At 41.6% G+C, this 25457-nt stretch overlaps 1 protein-coding gene across 1 annotated transcript; it reads right to left on the reverse strand.

The window, feature by feature from the left end:
* Nucleotides 1-1387: 1387 nt before the first annotated feature.
* PLEKHF2 (pleckstrin homology and FYVE domain containing 2) lies at nt 1388-24398 on the reverse strand. Its single transcript, XM_075141423.1, has 2 exons — nt 24290-24398; nt 1388-4845 (listed from the first exon to the last, which is right to left on the reverse strand). The coding sequence occupies exon 2, from the start codon at nt 4829-4831 to the stop codon at nt 4082-4084; it is 750 nt and encodes a 249-aa protein (XP_074997524.1). The 5' UTR covers nt 4832-4845; nt 24290-24398; the 3' UTR covers nt 1388-4081.
* Nucleotides 24399-25457: the final 1059 nt, after the last annotated feature.

Genomic DNA, 25457 nt, shown 5'->3' on the forward strand with positions numbered 1-25457 from the left:
AGCCAGTGCTGGCAAGAGACCGGCTGCAGGCACAAACAAGTAGCTCCGATTTCATCAAACGAAAGGCAGTAAAGAGCCAAGATACTTCCTAGTATTTACTACAATAATTTGCTACTGGGGAAAAAAAAAAAATAAAATCAGTACTCCCACTCTATTCCAGCTGTATCTGCTAACAGAAGCAGGCATTCTTCTATCGGTTCAGGGAAATTACAGGAAAATACAAAAATCACAATAATACGATCCATAATCTGCTTCCACTTAAACATTAGCCAGCAGTGATGATAACCGTTTCATTTGCATTAAGAGATTAGCTAAAGCATATCCCCCAGGGGGAAAGCCCCATGTAAATACAAGGTTTCTGCATGTCATTTTCATAGTCTGCCTGTTAGAGATGAGACCGTAAAAAGCCCGGCTGCAAACTCAACGCTCATTGATCCATTTGCCCATTTTTTTTTTTTAAAACTTTATTTTAAACTGAGTAACAGCACTTGACCCTCACAGATTATTCATTAGCTACAGGAAGTTCAGCTGCATCAAACCTGAAAGGAAAACAGCCCAATTTATCTTAAGATAACAATGGCAGTTTAGGTGCAGAGGCTAAAATTAGTAGGCTTCAATTAAAACCTTCAGAAGAGAGACTTTTCCCTTTCCTTTAATATTTCCAACAAACAAGCTATGAAGTACCTGCAAAGAGTGTGCAAAACGTGAACTCAGCTGAGGCAAGTAAGTACTTATTTCTTCCATATAGCATCTTCAAAACACAGAAGCTGACTGCAGAGCCTTGCAAGAGAGACACTGCAGGCACTGCTGCTGCTTTCATTCCATCAGATTTGAAAAGCTTATCAAAAAAGAGTGGGTTAAGACTACCACAATCCAAAAAAGTACATAAAATACACAGAGATTGACCATATTTAATCACTATTTTAAGATCTTAAGAGTGTAGAAGCTCCGGGAAAAGTACCAAGTTACTCTCCAGTTTGATACCATGAGAAATCTCATCCCCAGCAGCGATTCGACAGCGCCCAGAGCCGAGACCTGCAGGGCTGGGGCTGGGCTGCTCAGCACCCTGCCGCACACAGGGGGTCCTCCAGCCTCTTCCAGTGGCTCAACTGCCACTGGTCCAACAAAAGCCAACTTTGCAACATGCTTGGTCAGCCTTGTTTTAAACAGTTACTCAGTTGCGTAAGTTTTTTCTAAATCCATAACTACATTTATTTCCGGTTTGATCTTAAATCTCCTCCCGTATGCTTATATTCCAAGTTTATTCATCCCTCCTGACAGTGAATAAACATGCTGTTAAAATACTTGTCAAGATAAAAAACAACCGCCCTATTTATTTTCTGTCACCCTTGAAGGCCCACAGTTAAAGAAAATTGAACACATAGGCTTGAAGCTACACCATATATTTGTAAATAAAATAATTTGACAGAACAAGATTACAAAGTACGAAACGAGCCCTTTCAGGAATTTGTAAGTACAAGAGAAGTCGATGTTATGTCCATTTTGTAAAGTTTTAAACAAATACCACTGAGGATAGGAGTATTACCACACAACGCTTTTTTTTCTTAATGCTTTCTCAAAAAGCTTGGACCATATACATCAGTTTCAGATGAAAAAAATCACACACACACGCATTGGTTTGGTTACAGCTTCAGGGATCAGTGCAGCACAGTGCAAGTTTCATTCACAGATAAAAAGATATTTGAAGTAGGTACAAGAACATTCTGCAAAATATAGGATGTGATCTAACTCTCGGCAACCCTTTTCCCACCCCTTAAAAAGTGCTGAAAAGTAAGCACAACGTACAGAAACACAGGGAAAAGCATACAAGGAGATGGACTCTTTAACAAGACAAGTTAATATTTGACAGCTTAAGAAAGAGGAAACAATTGCATCAGGAAGAAAATTATTGTTAGTCATTAGAAGGTATGTACAAGGGAGGTTTGTACTTCGATTCTGTAGAAAAACTGAAGCTCACAAGTCTCCATTCCTAAAATATAAATATTGAATAAGAGAGGTACAAAAAGTAAGCACAATTAACTCAAAGTGTCTTCTCAGAATAGCCCGCTTTCCCCTGCTGCAGGTCATCATTCCCTCATCTTTCAAGGAATAAGTATATGTAACTACTTATTTCAGCTAGTCTTTCAGTATATACACAATTGTTTATTGCTTATCTGGCAATTTTACAGAAATCTTTCTGGTCCCTAGTCTCCATCAGAAAGTGTTTTCCCCTTTTTATGTTTATTTCAAAGTAGATCAAATACTCTTCAGTGCTTTAAAGAAAAGAAAACAAAAAACAAAGACTTATTTTTAGAAATTGCCCAAGTTAAAAATATTAGCGCAATTTTCACCTGAAGCAATGTATTGCAGACTACTAATGTAGAGTGCCTCCCTAAAGATGCTAAGCACATCTTTAGCTACCAGAAATCTCACAGAGTGCTACAGCTTTGAAGTGCTCTGCTAATTTTTATAAAATTATGACTGGCGTTTACAGCGTACAGAACGGGAGACTAGTGCAATATGCAGCATTGATTGTTTATTCAATAAATATTTAACCCAATTATTGCCAACCACGGCAAACAGTGCAGAAATTGTCACTTAAAGAGATACAAAAGTTTAACATTTTTTTTTCTATAAAGTCAGTTGCTACTATATTCATACAACTATTCCAAAGAGGTTTTTCTGCTTCAAAATTGATGCTATCATTATAAAAAAATATAGAAACATAGCATTTGGGGGTTTAACATGTTTTTGCAAGTCTAACTTTTACATTTATATAAGAACATGACACTTCTGTATTGAAGAACTTATTAAAAGTAAAAATGAATACTATGGTAGAGACATTTTCTGCACTGACAATTTCATCATAGTTTTTAAATACATCTTTCTTGGTCCTGGGTATACATTTAGAATGAAATAACTTGCATCTCACATTTATCCTGAGGTCAGCTGTGTAAAAAGGAAAGCCAATTTTATAAGGATACTTGCAGGCTTTTTGTCCAAAATATGAGATTATTTTTAAACAAGCCAATACACATCGGGGGGGGGGGGGGGGGGGGGGGGAAACACCCTCTCACCAATGTTTTAAGAAACAATTTAGTATCATTTTTGGGAATTATTTCCAAAAATATATAAGCTACCACCTCCAAATGATGTATCAGCCAACTAAAATTTCAGTATGCATTTGCCAAATTTGAAACTTGGAAACTGTTCTGAAAAGAAAACATATAAATCCCCGTGAAGAGTCACTCTAAGCTTCTCATCTCAAGATCCTGACCCGGAATGCAATTCCTGCAAGATGAACCCCCCCTGAAGCCTGTGGGAATCTGCAGTCTTCGGGTCTGCCTGCACAGGTGAGGACGTGCGATTCGGGTCTCTGTCACCCACCACGGGTACAATTATGACCTTGTCAAAGCTCCATTTTGAACACAGCAGTTATTTTCAATAGCACCAACAATCTTTCAGATACCAGCATCAGGCAAGTACAGACGACATAGAATAGATTTGTTTCTTCCTGAATCAGCACAACTGGTACAAGGCACTGCTTGGCATAGGAAGTCATAAATAAGAGCAAAACAAGACAATTTCCAAGTTTTGTGACACTTAAGTTTCTAAGTTATGTCACATTTCAACGTATTATATACCGTGGCTAAAAAACCAAGATGGTCTAAGGGATAAACCAAAACATCACTGTTCCATGCATGCTTACAGTTTTCCTCCCCATATCCAAAAAACCCCACTTAACAACACATCAATATGAAACATTAGGAAGTATGGGTTGTTAAATTAAGAAAGTACATTTTATTCTCCAATCTTCCACAAAAGTCTAACCTAGACACAACTCAAGTATAAGAAGTTGGAAAATATTCTGATAACATTTGCAACAGTCTATCCCTGCAGAGGAATGAAAACCTATTGTCTAGAGAATTCATAGATTGAGGCACATCGCAATTGAAGATATTCAGGCATATTTTATGGCTAGAACAGGATTTTTCTGAGGAACCTCACTACAGACTTCCCCAAAAGCAGCTCCATATGGTTTGAAACACAAATTGCAACACACGGAAAAAACGTTTGGTCCTTAATCACTACTGTCTTCATCATCATCATCATCAGATACATCATTTAAAGATGATTTAGGCGACTGGCTGTAGGAGTCTGATCTAGTGGACTGACAAGCAGTCACCTCCCCTGTAGAAAGAAGATCATAGCAGAAGTCGCAAATTCGCACAGGCTTGGAAGACTGGCTCGGGAGGAGAAACCTCTTTTCAGAGCAAGGCCCGCACACAACAAAGCCGCACTTGCGACAGTGGTGACGACGGTTGACGGGCGTAAATTTTGCTTTCTGACAGCGCATGCACACAGTAGCTTCTGAGTCTGGCACCCAGACAGCTGCATGTTCATTGCTAGGAGTCTTCCCGCTTTTGGAAAGCAAATCAGAAACACACTTATTTATGTGGTTCATCCACTCGGACTTCTCTGTAGCAGTGGCAGCGTAAACCGCAAAAGACTTTGTTGGTGTCTTGATAAGCCACCCATTCCGTAAGTCTCCCTCATCCTGGATGGAATCAATAGTGACGTTTTCCAGTGGGATTATGTGCTGTTTATTGTATTTCTTCTTCTGGATGACAATGTTACCATAAACAAGAATGTCATTGAACAGAAAGAACTGCCTCGCTTTGGGCTTCTTCCTACACAGCTTTGTTAGTACTCCCTCTCCGATCAGAACACGACCAGGAATAGTCAGAGGTTGACCAGCTGCTCCAAAGCAGTTTTCCACTATACTTATTCTTCTAGTATTTGCCTCACTGTTTGCCAAGCGATCCACCATCTTTCACAAGTATCCTAAAATTAGAAAAAAAAAAGTTTGTTGTTAGAACAGGACTGATTCCACAGCAGCCTTCCCCAAGGAAGGTACCAACCCCGCATTTCTTAAAATATCTAACAGAACCCGCTGGCTCAGAGGCACCGACTGGGGCTAAATTTAAATAAGTATTAACACCTAAGAATTTTTAGCAACCGATTAGTCTTTTTCAAAAGCAAAAATGTTCCATCCGGCTGACAGCTATCTTTATCACACAGACAGCACCTACAGCACTGCTCTTGAGAGCCTCTGGCAACAGACTAGGAGGCTTCCCCTCTAGTAAGGTTACTGCATCCTGGTTTAATGCTCATATTTCTCTCTATGTCCTCCTGCACCTACTCCCTGGATGGCGAAAGAAAGTATCATCCATCATTCCAAATTCTAATACTGACAGAAACATCAATTTAAGCAGCTCGGAGACCCACGTTAGTGTTAACATGACAAACAAAAATGATACAATTGATGTTCACCACCTACCCAAGCTCAGTATTGCTCTTTTTTTCAGTACATGAACCTTAAATCATGGGCCAAAACCGTGAGTCTACCTACTAGAAACATTTTGTACAGGCCACAGCTTGCACCCCCCACCACCTGCTATCACGGCAAACTCTTGAGCCAGGAGCAGGGAGCGAGTCACTTGCTGCTGCCTTCTTTCTGCAGGGGCCCCAGAGCCCTTCCCTCCTCGCCTACTCGAACCACATCTGCATCCATCATGACCAGGCAACATACACAGGCAGACCAGCACAGAGGAAAAGTCACACAGCTCGCAACTGCTTCTGAGAAAGACTAAGTGACCTGCACCGGCTGAAAGTTCAGGCAAGAAGCCTTTGTATTTCAGGAAGCTGATAAACTACAGAGTACATATGTTCCAATTATGGATTAAAACCACCCCTCATCCTTCCACAAGTAGCAAATAAGATTTTCTCTTGTAAAAGTAAGATTCCTAAGGCATCCAACGGGCAACTGAAAATAAGAAGTTACTAAGTAAGAAGTTGTTCTGGGCCCCTCACTACAAGAAGGACATGGAGGTGTTGGAGCGTGTCCAGAGGAGGGCAACGAAGCTGGTGAAGGGCCTGGAGCACAAGTCTTATGAGGAGCGGCTGAGGGAACTGGGACTGTTTAGCCTGGAGAAGAGGAGGCTGAGGGGAGACCTCATCGCGCTCTACAACTACCTGAGAGGAGGTTGTAGCGAGGTGGGTGTTGGTCTCTTCTCCCAAGTAACCAGCGATAGGACGAGCGGAAACAGCCTCAAGTTGCGCCAAGGGAGGTTTAGACTGGACATCAGGAGAAATTTCTTTACTGAAAGAGTGGTCAGGCCCTGGAACAGGCTGCCCAGGGAAGTGGTGGAGTCACCATCCCTGGAGGTATTTAAAAGACGTGTAGATGAGGCGCTTAGGGACATGGTGTAGTGGGCATGGTGTGTTGGGTTGACGGTTGGACACGATGATCTTAGAGGTCTTTTCCAACCTTAATGATTCTATGATTCTACAGTGATTCATACCTTGGCAAACCTTTAGCCTATCTTTTACCCTAGAGGTTCCTGGGCAGAAGTCAGGCAAAGGAAACTCCTGCCAGTCCGATCCAGACCTGCCCCCCCCAAGCACATCCATGAACCTGAACCATGTGCTTGACAGAGCAGCAAGACACCTGGCAGAGGCAAGTGCTAGGGACAGACCTGTCTCCCGGCATGCAGAAGACAGCTCTCCTGTGCCTTCCTTTCCAGCTACTGCAGGGCTGATGCTCACAACACCCTTTGGTAGAAACCACTGCTTTGGTAGAAAACACTGCCTGAAGGAAAGCAGAGTAGGAAATACTCCAGTGCCTGTTACCTGCGCTTCCCAACACAATCCCACTTTGGGAAGTCCTCTATGTTCACCCACCTTTCTTTTAGATCTACACTGCCTGCCATCAATACAGCATCAAGCTATAACCGAGATGAAACTGGGCTGAAACAAAGCTCAGACTTGATGCTGCTTAGACTCTCTCGCTCTGCCATATCCTGATCCAGTCAATCTTCTTCCTAAAAATCAGAGCTCAGATACTTCCTTACAAAATAGGAATGAAACTTCTTGATAGAAAATTGGTGGCAGAGAAATCTCTCATCAGGCCTCATCTAAATAAGTATGTTACCCGTGATTACCCAAATTCACATGCCTAATGTTAAGTGTGATTAAAAAATAACTTGTAAGTTACTGCTTTGAGAGTTTAGTTAGTTCCACACTAAAATAGTTTGACAAGTGGGCTTACTCAGATGCAACTAAGCTGACCTTTTTTTAAGCTCTGCACATGACATGATCTTGTATCAAAGTCTGACACGGAAGACAGAAGAATTATTAAAGGTATTACTCAGCACTTCTTTTGAATTTTCTTTGGGTGGCTTACAGCATTAGTTACAATATGTGAGTATTATGTTAACCAGTTTTATGGTTACCAAATTGGAAATTGTTTTGGTCTACAGAAGGTCAAGACAAAGCACAAACTGACTGATAAAAAGGGTTCAAGAGATTTAATTGTGCTGCATCAAGGCACACAAGCAAGTACATCTATGCTATTTCCACCAGTGGCTCCCCATCTGATCAGTTAGGAAGTAGGTTCTTAACAGTAAGCTTAAGTCACCTTTGCTGCAAAACAAACATTTCTTTTTGTTCTTCAATTAAGAGTAACCATCACTACCTTCTTTATTAAGTTTTCTGAGAACTGAAGTGCTTGTCACTTATCTCTAGAGAGAAGACTGGGAGTCCAAGTGGAAGGAAAATAAAAACCTCAACCAAAAAACCCTATTATTTCCATCTCCTTCACTAGCCCTACTTTTCTGAATCATTACTCTTGTTAAGGTTCTCGAAGCTTTGTCCACCATTCCCTTTAAGAGATGCCCACAAGTGGACACTGTACTAAATCCCCAAATCCTTCTGCAACACCAAACTTTGCTGATATGGTTCTGCTTTGTTTTCTTCTGTAGCAATACGAATCTATGCTATCTGCCCCCCTCCCTGCTCTCTTGTGCCACTACAAAATCTACACAGTAAGAACTAGATTAGAGCGCTGATCAAGTTGAGTACAACCAAAGTTTTAGGGCTTGGGTTGGCAGGATAGCTGCAGTGGAGGGAGACAATGGAGGGATGGGAAGGGAGGTGCTTAGACAGTGCCCTGCATAGAAAGTACATTGGATTAAACTGGTCAGTAAACAGAAGCGTTACAATATTTTTTTTTCCTCCCAGAGAACGGCAGAAGACTCAAATTACATCAGTATGATTCATTTTTTTAAGGCTATGACTACACAGGCATATCCAAAATATACCTTTCAATAGACACCTTATTTCTTTCAAGCATTCCAAGCACCAATACTAACTTATACACATGGGGACACACAATACCCACCTTTACATGTTTTATTCAGCATTAAGAGCTAGCCACTTTTTGTTTGTTTGTTTTTTAAATATACACCTTCCAACTACTTACTGCCACACAGCAAGGAGGCACAACACTGGCACTTGGGAGTGAGTTTTTCAGGTACGTGATCAGCTTCACTTCTACTACAGCCTTGTCTAACACAGAGGTGCCACTCCACAGAAATGCTGTTGGCTTGTCCCAACCATTCTCTATCTACCAAGGAAAAAGTACGAAGGAGGGAACGGAAAAGATACACATCAAAATGTTCCTAGTTTATTTGCTGTGGTCCTAGGCTCAAAAATGAAATTCAGGTACCTGACTGCCAAAGCCCAAGATTTGGAATGAGGGTTAATTGCCATTAACTGCCAAATAACCCTTCCCACCTAATAACATACTAGCAATAAACAGCCTTTGCAAGTGCCAAAGCAGAACCAACAGCCACTTCGGACTTAGAAAGCAAGGAGTCAGTTACAGGGTCGGTCTAAAGTTATTTAGTAATCCCATGTTCCCTGTGAAGCAGGGAAGGAAATCAGTCAGCAGAGTGCAAAGGGGACAGACCAGAAGAACACACTTTTCTGCAGGTACGAATCAATATGCATTACTTCTAAACTTACACTTTTATATGAATTATCTGCAAATTACAGCAAGTTAATGCTTTTGCTAGTCCACAAGGGAGAAACACCCCTCTGCCCAAAACCCCACAACCATACTGATGAGTTTCAGTGAAGCAAGCTCTTGGTGTGAAGTTACAGCAACCTGTAGGAAGCACTCACTGCTCCACAACTCCAACTCAATGCTCTCTGCACTCCCTGCCAATAAACAGCAAACTCGGTTCAAGGTCACCATGAAAGCTTTCAAAATACAAGTCACCGGGAGAAGAAAACGGGGAGAAAAGGCTAAAGGTTTTAATTAACTGTTCTCTAGGACAACCTAAGAGAAAACAACTCTAACCAGGATCGTTTAATAATCACCATGGCTTGAAACCAAGACACATGACTTCAGATTTGTGCTGAAGACTGTACTTTCAGCTTGTTGTGAAAATAACCACTTACCGGACTTAAAGCAAGAATCCAGGGCAAGTTAAGGACTATTAAGAAAGACAAGATAATCGCATCTCTTCTAGAATGAAACTTTTGACTATGATGTTCAACAAACCAGCCTCAATTAAGGTAGTAAAAGCCACAGACTGCTGATGGATTATTCCACCTTTCCAGGGCATGAATTGCATTTCCCACACTAATAGATTATTCTTTTTAAAATAAGCACTCTGACATTTTTCTCGTAAGTTTTTAGAGAACTAAAAATTAAAAATCCATCTGAAATTCTATGTATACTAATACTCATTCACCTTCACTAGCCTTTTCTGAGAAAGGACGTAAGTTCAGAAATGCATTATGAGAAACTACCTGGAAAGTATCGTGATTACAAATAATAATGAAACATGGAAAAAATAGACCACGAATACAAAAGAGAAGCCATCCCTAAGTCATAAGAGCTAAAGTTAAGAGAACATGTGTACCTCTTCTTCTCATGAGCACACAGACCAAGGAGATGTTAAATTAAAATATTGTCTGGACACACAAAGGAACTTTTAACCCTAAGATGTCACAGTCCAAAAGCTATGCAAGGTTATCAATTACCAGTCTTTTAAAATTACAACAATCTTTTCTTAAAGCATATTCAGATATATTGTAAAAGATAACAGATCGTACCCTGGAACCGGGTGGCAATATCCTCTTTTCTGCCAGCTAAAACTTTCTTTTGAAGTTTCTACTGTTGGCTCCTATAAGAAGCAGATACTGGATTACTGTCCTCAAGATGCAGAATCTCAAGACCTGATCAAACAAAGCAGTTCCCAAGTGATGGCAAATTGCTGAAAACATGCCCCAAATCTTCCCTAAAGCAAGTGAGGAATAAACCAGGTCCATGGGCTTCAAAATGACAGGCTAGACAGCTCCACTTAAGGGGAGAGTGGGAGCATCTTATACATAGTCTCAGCTTATGGATGCTACAAAGCCAAAAACATCAAACCTATTGTTCAGACTTAACATGTTTGACTCCAGTTTCACACTTTTTTTTTTTGCATACAAACTCCCGAAAATCCCCAGACCCTTATGCATGGAGGACTGCATTTGTCTATAAGAACCATCAGTCCATCACAGCAGATTAATTTGCTGTGTCCAGACTGCAGTGTAGTACTAGCTGCTTGTCAAAACATCACAAAAATAAACAGATCACCTTGTAAGAAAAATTAGCTACGTAGAGCTGCACCATGAACAGGGTTTAGCAGCCTTCCCGAATAAATAAATCTCAATTCTCAAAATGCTGCAATACCTTCAGTTTGTCCTCCTTCTCACACATATGCTCTCAGTAAGCCCATTTCACAGTGAAGATGCTGGGCAAAGGCTTTCATCTCCATGCTATTTAAAGGTGACAAAATATTTCATGACACAGAAAGCCCCAACTCCTCTACCATATGCAGAGCTGTCTTTGACACTAAGTTATTTCTAGTTTTACTCACAAGAAGCTTCTACAGAAATAACAATTCTGTTATCAAGATCTTCTTGTTCCCCTATTTCACTCCAGTTTTAATTTGTATCCTGTTGGTGAGAACGGTCATCTTCAAAGTGAGCCAACGTAGATGTTACTGAAGCCTCTGAAGAACTAACAAGTTACCCACTTACCTAAAACACAACCAATGTTGAGGAAGTCACATATTTATTACAGTTATTAGCATTCCAGACTACTGCAGCAGGAAAATAATTCTGTTAGGGCTGCTGTGCACCGACAAATCACTTACCACATAATTGTTTTTCTGCCACTGTATCCTGGTGACCAAACCAATGATCTCCCAGGACTTAATGCTTTACAGGTCTTATTTAAAATAGGAGAATGTTTATTTTATATGCTAGCTCTGCTCTTGATAGAGGCCAGACTAAACTGCACAGAAGAACAGCTGTAGTTGAAGACAAGACATAAGGAATCAACTAAAAAGAAAGCAACCTTGACTGACATAACTACACCTGATTCAACACTGCCAGAAGAGTCTTCTACTACTACATTAGCACTGTAGCAGCTGGCATGATCACCACAGAACAGAACCATAGATAACACAAAGGTGCTGGAGGGGAGAAATGAGATGAGAAAAAAGCTATTATGGCGTAGTGATGCAGACTGCATACAGCTCGGCACAAAAACACTTCCTCACCCCAGCTCAGTGTGTACCACCAACACGACCAGGACTCCCTTCAGACTGCAGGACAGACACAAAAGGTATGCAGGAGAGGGACACAGCCCGAATTCCCAAGTCTCTTCAGCAATACAGCAGAACTGGCAGTGCTCCATTACTTTCTGGCCTGGGCAAGAACAAGTCTTGTCCAGTACACAGTCCCTGCTTAACAAGCATTTATTAATAAGCATCTAATTTTTAGCATTATTTTTCTTCAACACTCCTTCAAGGGAGGAAAATGCTACTGGCCTTGCCATAACTGGCAGTTTATTTATCATCATGTTCATAATTAGCAATTAGGCTGTTAACAATTACATTTAACTCATTGCATTAACACAAACCAGGCAGTCTAGATTTCTCAGAGCCATGGTATCAGGATGCAGGCAGCTCATCCATTACTACGTACATTCACAGTCAAGGTGACAGCTTTAAAGGGGGGAAAAAAAAAAGTGCATTTAAGCTGCTGGAAAGAGTACAAGAGCTCAAAACTAACCACACAGAGGCCCATCCAGTCCTAAAGCAGCAGCAGATCCTGGGATCCTGGATGTTTCCAAGTCAGATTCAGTAACACAAGTCCAATCTAAAAGTCACTAACCACAGTATCTGATCACACCATTAGAACGGATGAAACGAGATCTAGATATTGTTGCAATGAAGCAAACGTAGATAATAGAAGACTCAGAAACGGAAGAACACGAAAGGAATAAAGAAAGAAGAGGTAGAAATAGCAGATCTAAATGAGAACACATTATATCTTGCCACTCAAACTTCTAAATAGTTATCCAGTTGTCACACAGAGCCCTTGTTCTCACACCTGCATTTGCACATACAGACAACACCAGCAACTATGTTTCACCAGGTACATTCAAACTAACCCATTTTCCTCCTTGCCTAAGGGTAACATGCATGTTTCATAATAAAAGTTTCTGTTTAGAGTCACTTAATAAAAGGCAAAAGTTAACGGTTTTATCATGTCTGACTCCACAACTCGAAGGCTCTGAATAAAATAAGAGATTTCAAATAGAACTGAATCTTGTTTTATTATACTTAATCACACAAGTTAAACATACATGAAAGGTACAGAAGACCAATAAAACTTTTACAAGACAGAAACAAGTAAACTGTAAACCTAAGACAGACAAGGACTATCTGCAGACCAGATATCTAATGTGCATTAAATGGTTTGTAAGATGACTCATCTTTTGGACCTACAGAGGGAAAAAACCTCTCCTTAAAAAGAGTTCATCAGGCAGAATCAGTCTTTAGTACATAGTTATGGGGTTTTTTTTAGTAATAGGTTTCAAATAATTGTTAAATATTGTATTATCACATCAGACTCATTCAGCTTTCCTCTTGCACTTTGCCTATGCAAGGAAGACATGCTAATTTGACTTACAGTTGAATAAACACAAACAATTAAGGTACCCAGAACACTCATACGTCCCTCTGATTTAAAGCTCGCTCTGAAGTGGTAATATCACTACTTTTTGTGGACAAACTTTCAGCTATGAAGGCATCTCAGTACTCTAATCTCTATTAATATTAGATACATTGCTCTTAAGAGCAACACTTGACTTTTTGCACCACTGCCAAGTAAAACACGGTAAATTTCTGAAGTGCAACTTGTTTAAGGAAACTTATCAATGTCTAATGCTTTGCAAATAGTTTTAGTGTGGAAAATTTCTGAATTAAAACACATGCACAGCAGATATTCTAAGTTTCTGATACAGGTCAGAAGAGAAATCAGCATAAATTTTAAATCTTACTTTGGCCTCGCTAGTTCCACCTCCTACACAGCCTCCTTCAACACACACAGAGAAGGATGATACCATCACTCGTCCTGAATGTTTCACTGTGTCATCTTTGTTGGCAAAATTAAGCTTTCTATGCACTTAGATCTGATTAGCGGTAATCAGAATCCAAGCGTTCATGCACAAGTCAGCACTACCTCTCAAGGACCATAAAGGTAATAACAAGAGCTGGATTAAAGATGATATAGAAATACCGGCAAGAGGTATTTAATTAAACTTTATTTCTATCATTCAGTATGTAGAATATTGAGCAAAATGAAGTTTTAAGTATCCATTAACCCATTTATGAATTCATTAGTATCTCATTCTATATTTTACAGTTACCTAAATACATCTATAACAATTAACTGCAGGTTTTTAAATATTAATTATATATTTTCATTATTCGCCAGTTGCTTTTTATAAAACAATAAAAAGACCAATCTGACCATAAAGTTAAGTGAAAGTAAAAGAAATTTCACCCCAAAAATATTATGTTGAAAGGAGATATGAGTATGGCAAACGCTTTCTAAAGGTCTTTATCCCTGCTAAAAGCTGACATGACAGTAACAACTGAATGCCTGGACTGTGCTGGAGCTAGCTGTCCTGGGTGCTATTTAAAACATAAGACAACAACTGTCACTTAAAGAGAAATACAGCCTTCTAACAAGCAGTTCTCTAATAATTCTCTTCATGAAAGTATTCCCGAAACTGTTGTATTTATCAAACTGTCTTGCTATCGCTACTGTAATCAGCTGGTAAGGATGCAGAGGGTAACCTGATGATATCTGAACGATATGAGTATCAAGAATGACAAAAAGCTACATGACAATACTGAAAAAAAAAAAAAAAAAAAAAAGAAGGACCAAGAGATTAAAGAGACTATATCAAGGCAGAGATGACAGCAGGAAAGGAGGCAGTAAGATTCCTCTGAACTTCTTCAACATAGTCTTTACTCAGAATCACTTTTGACTAATCTGGTTAATGGCTGCAGCATTCAGAAAGGTACCAGTAGCAGGACAGAAACTTTGACTTGATTTACAGACAAAAAAAAAAAATTACTTTTTCCTTAAGGCAATGTATGCTGCTGCCTCTCTGCACCATTTTTCACACCCTTATTAATTATTGGCATTTAATAAAGTCAAAAAAGCAGCAAGATAGAACACTGGAAAAGAACGGTGGCCATACCAAGGTTGCTTTGGATTACTCTAAGAAAGCAAAGATGTTTGTGACATTTTCATCCAAACACTATAGAGAAAACATAGTATTAGCATCAACTAATACTACACTGGCAGGAAAATGGAATAGATGATACTGTGGACCTCTCCCAAGTCTCATTTCTATGATTCTTAGTGTAATGTTTTCTACATGAATGTGATTTTTTATTTTTTCTTCCCCACTGTGAAGACATGGCTTCCTGCATTGCACAAGCCTGTGGAGCAATGGTTAGAGCACGGGGAAACACAGATGAGCTAACTCACTCCCTTACTGGTATATCCAGTATGAACCAGCAGTCTTAGCCAACAGGTTGAGACAAATGAAAGGTTAATGTTCTGGCACTGGCCCGAGACTCGCAAAAACCATGCTAGAAATATGTTAACAGCAACCACACTACTTCATATTGTGCGACCTATGAATACTCTGCCTTGCCAATATTTTAGAAATCTTTAGATTATTTCTCAGTCCAGCATTTAGTTGTGTCCAAATACATCATGAAAGCAAATCCATGCATTTGTCTAGTCAGATGTCATCAAAAGCCTATAATTACAATAATAACCCCAACAGATCTGTTTGGGTTTTGTTTTTAAACTGCTGCAAATGACTGTCAAAAGTCTAGTCCCACTAAAACTCTTCTTGAAGGTACAATATCGAAATCCCTATTTTAACTGCCTAACATCTTACAGTTTAGTAATTCTTTCGATGCATTACAGTTAATTTTAGTATACTCTGATTTCCAGCTTTCAAGGAAGGACTGCTGTTTCCCTTTAATTGACCGGTTGTGTTAAGAATTGCTCATAGAATGTAAATGATTCTAAATGAAGAACAACAACAAAACCCCCTTTATTATCAAACCTGCATGGCAAGTGCATTACTCTTCAAATTTGCAATAGCCATTATTCAACTGAGCTAGGAATGCCTACAAAGGCCAACTCCATTTTGGGGGTGGAGATCATTTCTAGGTAGATCTTTCAAGATGTATGACCTTATATTCCCCAACCCACTCAGAAGCTAGTCTGGATACAGGAAGCTATTCTTAGCAAAAGACTATCTGTTTTGCCAAGTAGCATATGTATTAGCACAGCAAGAGCAGAGCAATGCTGTTTTACTATCCAAGCTATTCGGCTGAACAGTTAGCACACTGCCTGAGCTGCTGTATGCAGGCAAAACCATCCAAATTCTGCACATTAGCTTCTCACAAGGTTTGGTGTTTAATACAATAAACCTCAGCCGGAAAGAGAATACCAATTTAACCTGCTTGTAAACAGAAAGACTAGCTCCCACATCCTGAATGAGTTGTAATGGTAAATAATCATAGAGGAGACCTGAGGAAAATAAAGGTAAACGGAAGCGGGCTGCCCCACTAGATGAGTTCGGCCAGTTTGCAGCCCGCCCCACGCAAAGGGCGAGAAGAACTGCCTTGGCCACAATGCCATGTGCCGTAACGCCGCCACCCCTGCTCTGAGCAAGAAACATGTGGCACCCATTAAAGAGACACAGAAATCAAGAATTGTTGAGTCCCAAAGCTGTTCCCACTACCCTCTCCTGCTTGGCAGTAACAGAAAATATGAAAGGTGGAAACCCAAACAGTGTTACAGGGTTCATACCACAGGAAAGTACATGATCAGGAGAGTGTCAGTCCACTTCTAGACCAACTGGAAGTGGTTGTATTTTCCCCCCACTCCCAACTTCATTGGAAAAAGTTCCTGAATGCCTCTTAGGGCAGAAGAGACCTCACTGCAGAAGTCCAGGAGCAACATTCTTGTAAGAGATCCAGCTTTTTAATGAAATCAGCTGCTTATTACCACTGTCAGGCTTCTATTTATGGTAGCTGATACTGGTTTTGTCTCCTGGCATGACAGAGACAGAGCTGCTGCTGGAAAGAAATATGCAGTTCTCCATCCCCCACCTGCTAGCCAAGGGTTGGAGCAACAAAGGAAGCAACTTCCTAAACTTGGTTCGTCTCCACAGTCCTTACCTGTCTGCCAACAAGCTGAGCACTCCCCAAGCACCGATACAGGCTTACATAGCTCTCAAGAGCACTTGTGAGACATGGTACTGCCAGCCGAACCACTGCCATTTAGATGGGAAAATTCTTAAGACCTTTCAAGATGTGAAGGAGGAGGTAGCCAGCATGTGCATGTGGAAAACGGGTAACGGCTAGAATTAAAGGAATTTTCAAAAAGCCAAAAAACCCCACAGCATACAGCCACACAACCCTAAAAGCCTGAGTTCTGCAAACAGAGGTGAACAGTCAGGCCTGACCCACCGTGAACAGTGTTTCCAATTCGACAAACTCATCTGTCGAAGCACAGAAAGCAAGATCCAGGCAACTACGGGCATATCAAATACTTGCAGCTGTCAGCATACTGAAATGGGTATAAGTAAAACAGCTGAGGTTTTGTATGTTTATATATATACACACACACATAACATATATATATACACATACACACTATATATTTGTAAACTATATAACACATATGCCCTTTTAAATTAACCAACAAACAAAACTAAACTAACCAACAAAAAAAATCAATATTCAGATCAAACCTTTGCCATCATGGGAAAATACCCTAGTATTCCAACTTTCCATTTGCATGTAGTTAGGAGCACAAGTAGTGATTAGCTTAGCGTCTGATGCTAGCAAACTGTAACTTTCATTTTAACCAAATACTGGGAACATACACCAGAATAGGGTTTCAAAATCAGCTTCTGCAGATCTTGAGCCCAAAAAAGTTCAAGTTCCTTCCAAAGTTCTGCACAGCTGTGAGTAGCTAAAAGCCATCAGAAGGACAGCAGACAACAGACTAGCACATTAGAAACGTGCCACAAGAGTCAAGGGCAGAGCACAGGAGCCTGGGATCCTGCTCCAGCTCAAGAAGCTCCAGCAGACACGAACCTCGCATGCTGGGCCGGTGCCTAAAGGATCACTCAACCAGGCTGTGATACCAAACACTGGAATACATTTTTCTGTTTACAATTTAATGTTTCCCTACTCCAGTTGTTTAGCTGTTTGAAGAGTCTCTCCCAGCAAATGTTATTTTCCAGTTTGGCAGCAGTGACTTACCCCTCCCTTCCAGGCTGCCTGGAGAGGCGCCAGGCATGCCCTTCCCATCTGATACACCGCCTGTGAAGGAACAGCTTAATTGACAACAGTCCCCTTCGCCAGCGCCAGAGCACCCATCTGGACTAGCAAATAACTTGACATATACAAATACCACCACACTTAACATTAAATGGACATTGGGTGAGGGACATGAAAAAAAATCAATCGAAAGGATCCGACCAGTTTCAGAGCAAGCTAGATCCTGCCTTAAGTTTTACTAATCCAGCACAACAAAGAGAGTCCACAGCACCAACATATCTTTTAAATCTCGAAATAGACGTATTCAAATTCTTTTGCGGAGGGGACACAGTATCATTAGTGTAGAAAAAACAGATCCAGATACAGCTATTGTACAAGAAGTGTTGCCAAATCCATCTTGCAAGCAGTTCTCCAAAACCAGATTGGTTGCGCAGTTTGTTGTTGTTGTTACGGGTGATTGTATTCAGAGCACACATGGAGGCAACTTGCTAACGGCTAGCTAGACTGTCTCTCAGTCAATGTGAAAAAGACGATTTGGTCTTCGGTGACTGGAATAAATAGTATTTGCCAGCATGGTTCTTGCAGCATCTTTAACCTACAAGTAGAGAACATTTACGGAAGGATTTCTGATGTGTATCTTATACACAAGTATACGCTAAAAATAGCACCTCCTAGATTTCAGAGCACCTGCATATTTTAGCACTTGAGAGCTACCAGAACATCTACATGTTCAAATGAGCTTCCTCGAGTTAACAGAACTTTATTTTCCCTTTCTTCATGAATGCACACCTATGACACACCTGACTGTTCACTGGCTTATGTCTTTTTACTATGCACAGGTACTTAAAACAGCCAGTGTAAAAGAAAAGTTTTCCGTTTAAAGTTTTCTTTAGTTTACTTGTACTACCATGCTACTGAATTTTACTAACAGTCCAAGAAGGACTAGACTATAGTAATTGATTATAATGACCAAGCTATAGAGAGTGTTACCAAATAGTCAAAACTAGGCAAGAGCCGTTAACTTCCTACAAATTACTGCAACACAAAAGGACTTTTGCTTTTAGCCAGACATGTTTTAAAACAGAGAAAAGTTTTCCCATGCAGTCTCACAATTTACAAGCACAACTGCATAACCACATCATCACTATTTCATTTTTTATCAATATTCATTATTTTCACATGCATGTGTCCTTTAAATTCAGATATCCTGTTATAGGAAAAGAAGCTGCACAATAAAGAGGTTTCTTTTACCAGCTCAGCAATTCCAAGCACTTCCACAAAGCTAAACAAGACACAAGCCAAGTAACAACACTCAAATTCCTTCTCTGACCAGGTGCAATCACCTCAACTTTCTGCTGCTCTTGACCTGAGTAAGTTAAGAAATCTCCACTTTAGGGGGCAACCCTAATACTGTATTATATGGTAGAAATACTTTCAAGAGGCCAGGCAACTGGCCACTACCTAACAGGGTCAAATGAAGTACTGCTGCAGCACATCTTCAATATTACAGTAGGAAAACCAGAATATTCAGAGATACTTAGTTCCTTAAAATTCTTAACTCCTTAAAAAAAAAAAAAAGCCAAACAATTTCTACCACTAATTCACCAGCAAGAACAGACTAAGGGCAAGTATGGCTGGCTGCAGGGAATTTTCTTCCTACCATTTAAACCTCCTGAGAGAAGTTGCTCAAATTGGTACCAAAAAATGGCTCAAGCTCCAGTAACCATGCACACAGCAGGGCTGTCATCAGGCTGCAAACCACCAGCCCAGCAGAAACCAGGGCCTCGCAGGCACCCGAAACACAGCTTGGGGCTTGGAATCAAACCACATGTTTGATTTTCGGGAAACTTGACGACACTGAAGTGCTGCAATCATGGACCTGTCACTGACACCCCCCAGCAATATTTAAAATTTATTTATCCCGCAATACTTAAGATACCTAAGCCAAGTATTACATTGCTTTTTCTTGAGCAAGGGACATAAGCCCTTTTTTATACCGAATGCTGCTACCTGGTGACATATGGGTGGATGGTGAAGGTCTAGAAAACTGACATCTGACAGCTACCGACAAAAGACAAAAGGAAAGCTTTAACAGTGATACCGTAAATAGAATTTGTCAGTCTTCAATGTAACCAGCTTTTCAGCCATAACCTGTGTGTTAAAAGGGCAGTTCACTTGCCTCTATGCTGGTAACCTAGATCAGAAGTGGAGGGAGGGGAAATCACTGTCACACACAGCTTTCAGAACAGAAGTACATTGAAAATCAGTCTCAGAAGTTTTACATTACCAAGTATTGACAGCTAAGTCAGGAGAAATTTAAAGCAGAAGGAAAAAAAAAAGGAATCATTTCCTGAAAAAAACACGTAGTCACAGCAGTTTACTGTAGGTGGCCTTCCTGCAAAATGCACTCACTGGCCTTTTTCCCTTTTATTGCTTGTCAAATGTGTTTGATGCATTTTGAAGTTATATGAAAAGCACTTGGAGTACAGACATTAGAGCACTCAGCACTACCCAGTCCTCCGAGTGCAATAAACAGCGTCCAGAATACTGCAGGGGCTCACGGTTCACGTGATTCTCATCCAGCAGGCCATTTTCCTTTGCTCTTAGGCCCCTTATTGCTGCAGCAAAGATGACACAATCTAGAGGAAACTTTGAAAACTACACAAAGGTTTGCACTGAAGTTAACCTGCACAGCTCACTGTTCCGAGAAAGATGCTATCTGACAACCTGAACGGCAGCATGTACTGTACACTCTTTAATATTAATTTGCATTAACAAATTATGTGTACACTTTAGAAATGCAAATGTCAAAGAACATGCTGTAACTTTTCCTTTTGCAGAAGGCATACTAAGTACACTAAGTACTTAAAAGCAAAACGGTAAACTCTAGATGATATGTTTGAGGTACAAGAGGTATCTAGCGAAAGCTAAAGCTGCTGATAGAAAGATCAGATACATCACTATCTAGCAACACCCCTATATCTGTTTATCTGTTTGAATCAGTACAACTTCTCAAGAGATTGCATCTCAACACAGTAACTAACTGCTTGCATGTCATCTTCTTACATTCAGGAAGGGGGGGGGGGAGGTGGGATGTAAAGAGAACATTCCTGTATTTGAAATCCTTAACTTTCAACTGTTTTCCTCTTCTTTTACATTTATACAAAGTGCCAAAATTCTACTATATTACATACACAATATGCTTAACACTGTTTTATTGTAAAACACAGTAATACAAAGAAAAAAAAAAAGAAAAAAGAAAACCACTCTCTTCAAAATCATTTTTAAAATCCTTAAGTTATTTATCATCACCAGTAATTTAAAAAAAAAAAAAAAGCATCATTACATCCAAGGCAGTAGCACTCTTACCTATTTATGTAACTTTAGAAAACCAAAGTAAACATATGAGTGCATATGTAGTACTAAGTGTCAGGTTGAAAAACATGAAGTACTCTTCTGTTCAATAACACTTATGCATAATAATATTTATTTTCATAAAAGGAGTATCTTTGTCTACAACTCTCAGTCAAGCCACTTCTCATGCAAGCAGACTCATTTATTTCAACGGGACTACTCATGTGGCTCAGAATTTGCAGGACTCTACTTGCTAACACAGTTGTCATCACATCTTATAGCTTATGACAACGTTAAAATAATTTTCAGTATGGTAAACATGTTCTACCACACCTACCTACAGAATAGTTTTTCACCCCCCTCAACTGTAAAAACAAGCCCTCTGCTAAATCATGAAAACAACTGTTATTCTACAACAGCCAACTTTGCATTTGCTGCATAGGGAGAAAGTTTTAAATACACAGTTCTATTTCAAAAGCCTATTTTTGCACCTTATTTATTCTCTTTTGGAACAATCCCAGTTATCACACTTCCATCAAATTACTCAATTCTTGAAAGTAGTAAAATATGCATATACAAGCATATTTTTTTAATGATAAATGAATATCATTAAAAAAAATCAAAAAATTAAATGGAAAAGTAAGCTTGATTTAGCGTGGAATAAGTCACAAACGTACCTTTGGAACTTGAAGCAGTACAGAACAAGGTTTAGTTTCTTAATACAAAAATTAAGAAGTCAACTAACTTTCTTACCTACCAAATCTAAGAAACTTATCCATCATTATGGGGTTTCCTTATTTGACATCGCCCACTAATAAATGGCCTTTAAGAACAAAAACTTGCATGCCGTTTGTTTGCTTGACCACCACTTCTAACATTTTAGCTAACAGACACTTTTTCAGAAAATTGTATCTGTAAGTATTAAAGACCTCAACTCTCCCTCACCTACATGCCATGCTTTGATCCTAAGCTTTAACACCTCTAGCCCTCTTTGATGAAGACAAGACCAAAAGCGCTGCAAGTCTAACAAAGCCAGTATTTGTACCCTGACTGCAGACAGCACCCTGGCTTTACTGCCCTCACTTGGCTCTTGGCAAGGTAAATGAGACGTGCCAAGTTCCATCATATCATACCTTACCTGAAACTGCAGTTCCTTACTGCGCAGACTCAGGAGAGATGAAACCTTCCTGCATCCACTAACCACACGGTGAAACCTAAAGTCACAATGCTGTTTGAACGGCCATTTTACCGATAATAATTTTTGTAAAATAATGGGCTTCAGGACATCACAGGTAGATCTTCTGTTCATCCAGGGACATATGTAATACCAGAGTTAAGTCGCAGCCCATAATTTAAGGGAAACAGAATGCAGCTGTTGCTAAATAATGATTTCATCACTGTATCTAATGAAAACTTGCTTCTAGGTGAGAAGACACTTTTTAGATGATATGACAGAGGAAACTGATCCAGCTTCCCCAGCTCCACATTTCTACTCACCAGTTTTCATTTAGCATTTAAGGGACTTCCTCTGTGTGGGTTTATATGCAGGGCAAAACTCATAGACACTCCAAAAGGCACACAGCCAATTTGCATTCAGAAGCAAGAATTTGGGACTCTGGCTTACAACACTTCACTTTCACTGCCATTTTCAACTAAGTAGCACAACCCTGGGAAAATGTTATTTAATAAACTGAGCTGATATACATGACATTTAACTACATAAGGATTCTTATTTCTCACTTGATTAGTCAACAGTACTTAGATTATATAGTTTAACAGCAAAAACATTGCTTTCTGAGCTAAAGAACCAATTCCTTTCCGCATGTTGATGAATGCATACAAAGTAAATTATCTGTAGCATCTCAGCGCTGATTACATTGCTATCTTTAAACACTTCCCTTCTTTCAGATAGCCATCTCTAAAATAATTCGATATACAAATCTTACAACTTGAAAGCTGAGTATTTAAGTTCTCTTTATTTCAGGATAGAAAGAGGAATTAGCAATCTCAGTTCTGAAACTGATTCTAGTGTTGTGGGTTTGATTTTAGACTCACTTTGCCTACTGTATTAACCTTCTCTGAACTTAAGCTGTTAGGCACATCACAGCCGCAGATGTAGTGTTTGTTAAATAAGCATCAACCCCTACAGTAACTACTCAGCACACCGGACAGCCTGAGTTAGGACTTAACGATGCTTCTGGAACCACTCTCATCAATTCAACCAAAATATAGGCAAAGGAATCCTCTTAATCTCTGGTTAAGAATGTAACAGGTCATTCTGGTTATCAACAGCTATTGCACTGACGCTTCATGTCAAAACTTGAGCTACAGCCGTTTCTCTTAGCGGCGACAAAGTCGATGCCAAGATGTGCTGCTCAGCAGATTCACTCATCGCTTTCTTGCCGTGATGAGCAGTTTTGCCATTTTTAAATATTGGTGTCTATGCACACAGTATTTCAAATGAGGCGAGAGGAAAAACATGTGGCTGTCTTTTCCTGAACCGCTTTCAGACAACAGCTTATATGCCACATGTATCTTAAGCAGACCAGTCACGTTCCTCTCCAAAAGATGCGAATTTCACGGAAAAAAATAGCACCTTATGCTCGCAGCCGCCCCACTCGCGGTTTCGCTGCCTTTTTTCACCACAGCATCCAGACTTTTCAGGCGACTCGCTCCGAGAACGGCGAGGAGTTTAAAACGGCGAGCAAGGCGCTTCCCCGCGGCGGGCGAAGCCTCCGGGGGAGCGCGGCGGCCGACCGCGGCGAAGGGCTGCCCCGCGGGGCCCGCCGGGGAAGGAAGAGCCCTCCGCCCCGTCCCGCCCCGCCGCCCCACGGCCAGCGGCCGCCACCGTCCGGGCCTCGGCGCCAGTCACGAGTTGGGGAGTTTCAGGCACTTATGTAACACCGCGGGGCCGCCGTCGTTGTTGTTTTTTGCCCCCTCCTGAAGGCGAACTCGCTTCCGAGGCCCCGCAACTCCCTCAGCGCCCTGGGACAAGCCAGCGCCCGCCGCCGCCGCCCCATTCCTCCCCAGATCCTTCCCGCTCCGCCGCCTCCCTCCCGGCGGGAAGCGGCACTGCCCCCACGGACGGCCGGGAGCGCCCCAGCCCCGCGGCAGGACAGCCCCGCACGACGGCCGCCAGCGGAGCCCGGCACCGCCTCCCACCGGGGCAAGCTCTTTCCCCGCCGGGGGAAGCTCCTTCCCCGCCGGGCAGCCCCTGGCTCCCAACATGGCCGCGGAAAAGCGGCCGGAGCTCCGGCGGGGAAGGGCTCCGCGAGGAAAGTTTCCCTCTTCCTCCCCGACCAGCCCCGGCGGCCGAACCCCCCCACCCAGGACTCGGCCGGGCCCGCGCTGCTCACCCGGCACGCTCCGCTCTGGCTGCCGCCCCAGCGCCCGGCTGCCGCCAGCCCCGCCGCCCTCTGCCCGCACCGCCGGGATCATACACCCCGCCGCCGGGGGACGGGCTGCGGGACACCGCCCGCGCGGGGCGGGGCCGCCGCCATCTTGGGAGGAGCCAGGCGGCGGGAAGGGCTGGGGCGGCGCCGCTGTCCGCTCCGCGGCAGGAGGTTTCGCCGAGGACTTGGACTCGGGGCGCCGCGCTGCGTGGGGAGAGTAGGGAGGGCCCGGCGCTTCTCAACCCACGAGTGGCACTTCGTGGGAGAGGGACTCTCAGGACACGAGAGCATTACCTCAGGTTTTTTTGAAAAACCGCACATTCCCATTCGTTGTGCATCATCCTGGATCCATGTTTTATGTGAATGGCTCCAAGCATGTTCTCCCAGAAGTAAGTAAGGAAGGATGGTCACGTTTTTCATTACCTATCTCTACATAAACCGTTTATAGCCCATGGAAGGGAGTTATTAATGCATTTTAGTTTGAAGAGTTGCCGGTCAGCTTGAGGAAACTACGGATGGTCTGCTAGTATGACTCCCACCAGAAAAGCCGCTGGAGTCATAAAAACAAGGAGCCCCTTCCCTCCTCCATATTATCACTTTCAGCAGCTATGCATCAAGCCATCCAAATACAGCCTGCTGATCTGCAGCTAACCTGGTCCTTCCAAGATTTGCAGATGTTGATGGGTGCTACCAGAGTGGGAGGGTGGCTGGGGTGTTTTGGAGACCTGTGGAGCAGGAGGGAAGGGGGTACAGCTCCCCTGTTTTGGCAGTAGCGCCCTGCACTGCTACGGTGCTGCTACAGTGCCCAAGTCTGCACTCTGGAAAATGGCCCAAGGGGCTTTTTTTTCAAGAAAGTTTCACTTACATGCAATACAGCAGGGTTTCATTTTCCACATTTCACATTATTGGGCAATAACGCAGCTGGCTTTTCTGGGGAAAAGAAATAGAGTTGCTAGGCGTTGGGGCTTTCCAGTGGTAATAACAAACTCGCTGAAGCTTCTGAATTTCTTCTGAATTTTTTATCCCAGCTCAGATGGGGACACAGATAGGTGAGAGCCACATCACCGAGCTGGGTCTCTCCCACTGGGAGGGAGCAGGACATGGAGGGCATAGCGCGCGTGTCCTCCTACCC

This window comes from Calonectris borealis, chromosome 2 (assembly GCF_964195595.1).
Source record: "Calonectris borealis chromosome 2, bCalBor7.hap1.2, whole genome shotgun sequence".
Taxonomy (NCBI): Eukaryota; Metazoa; Chordata; class Aves; order Procellariiformes; family Procellariidae; genus Calonectris; species Calonectris borealis.

Excerpts from the sequence above, each read along its gene's own strand:
- PLEKHF2 (XM_075141423.1), bottom strand. The coding sequence starts at position 4,831 with ATGGTGGATCGCTTGGCAAACAGTGAGGCAAATACTAGAAGAATAAGT.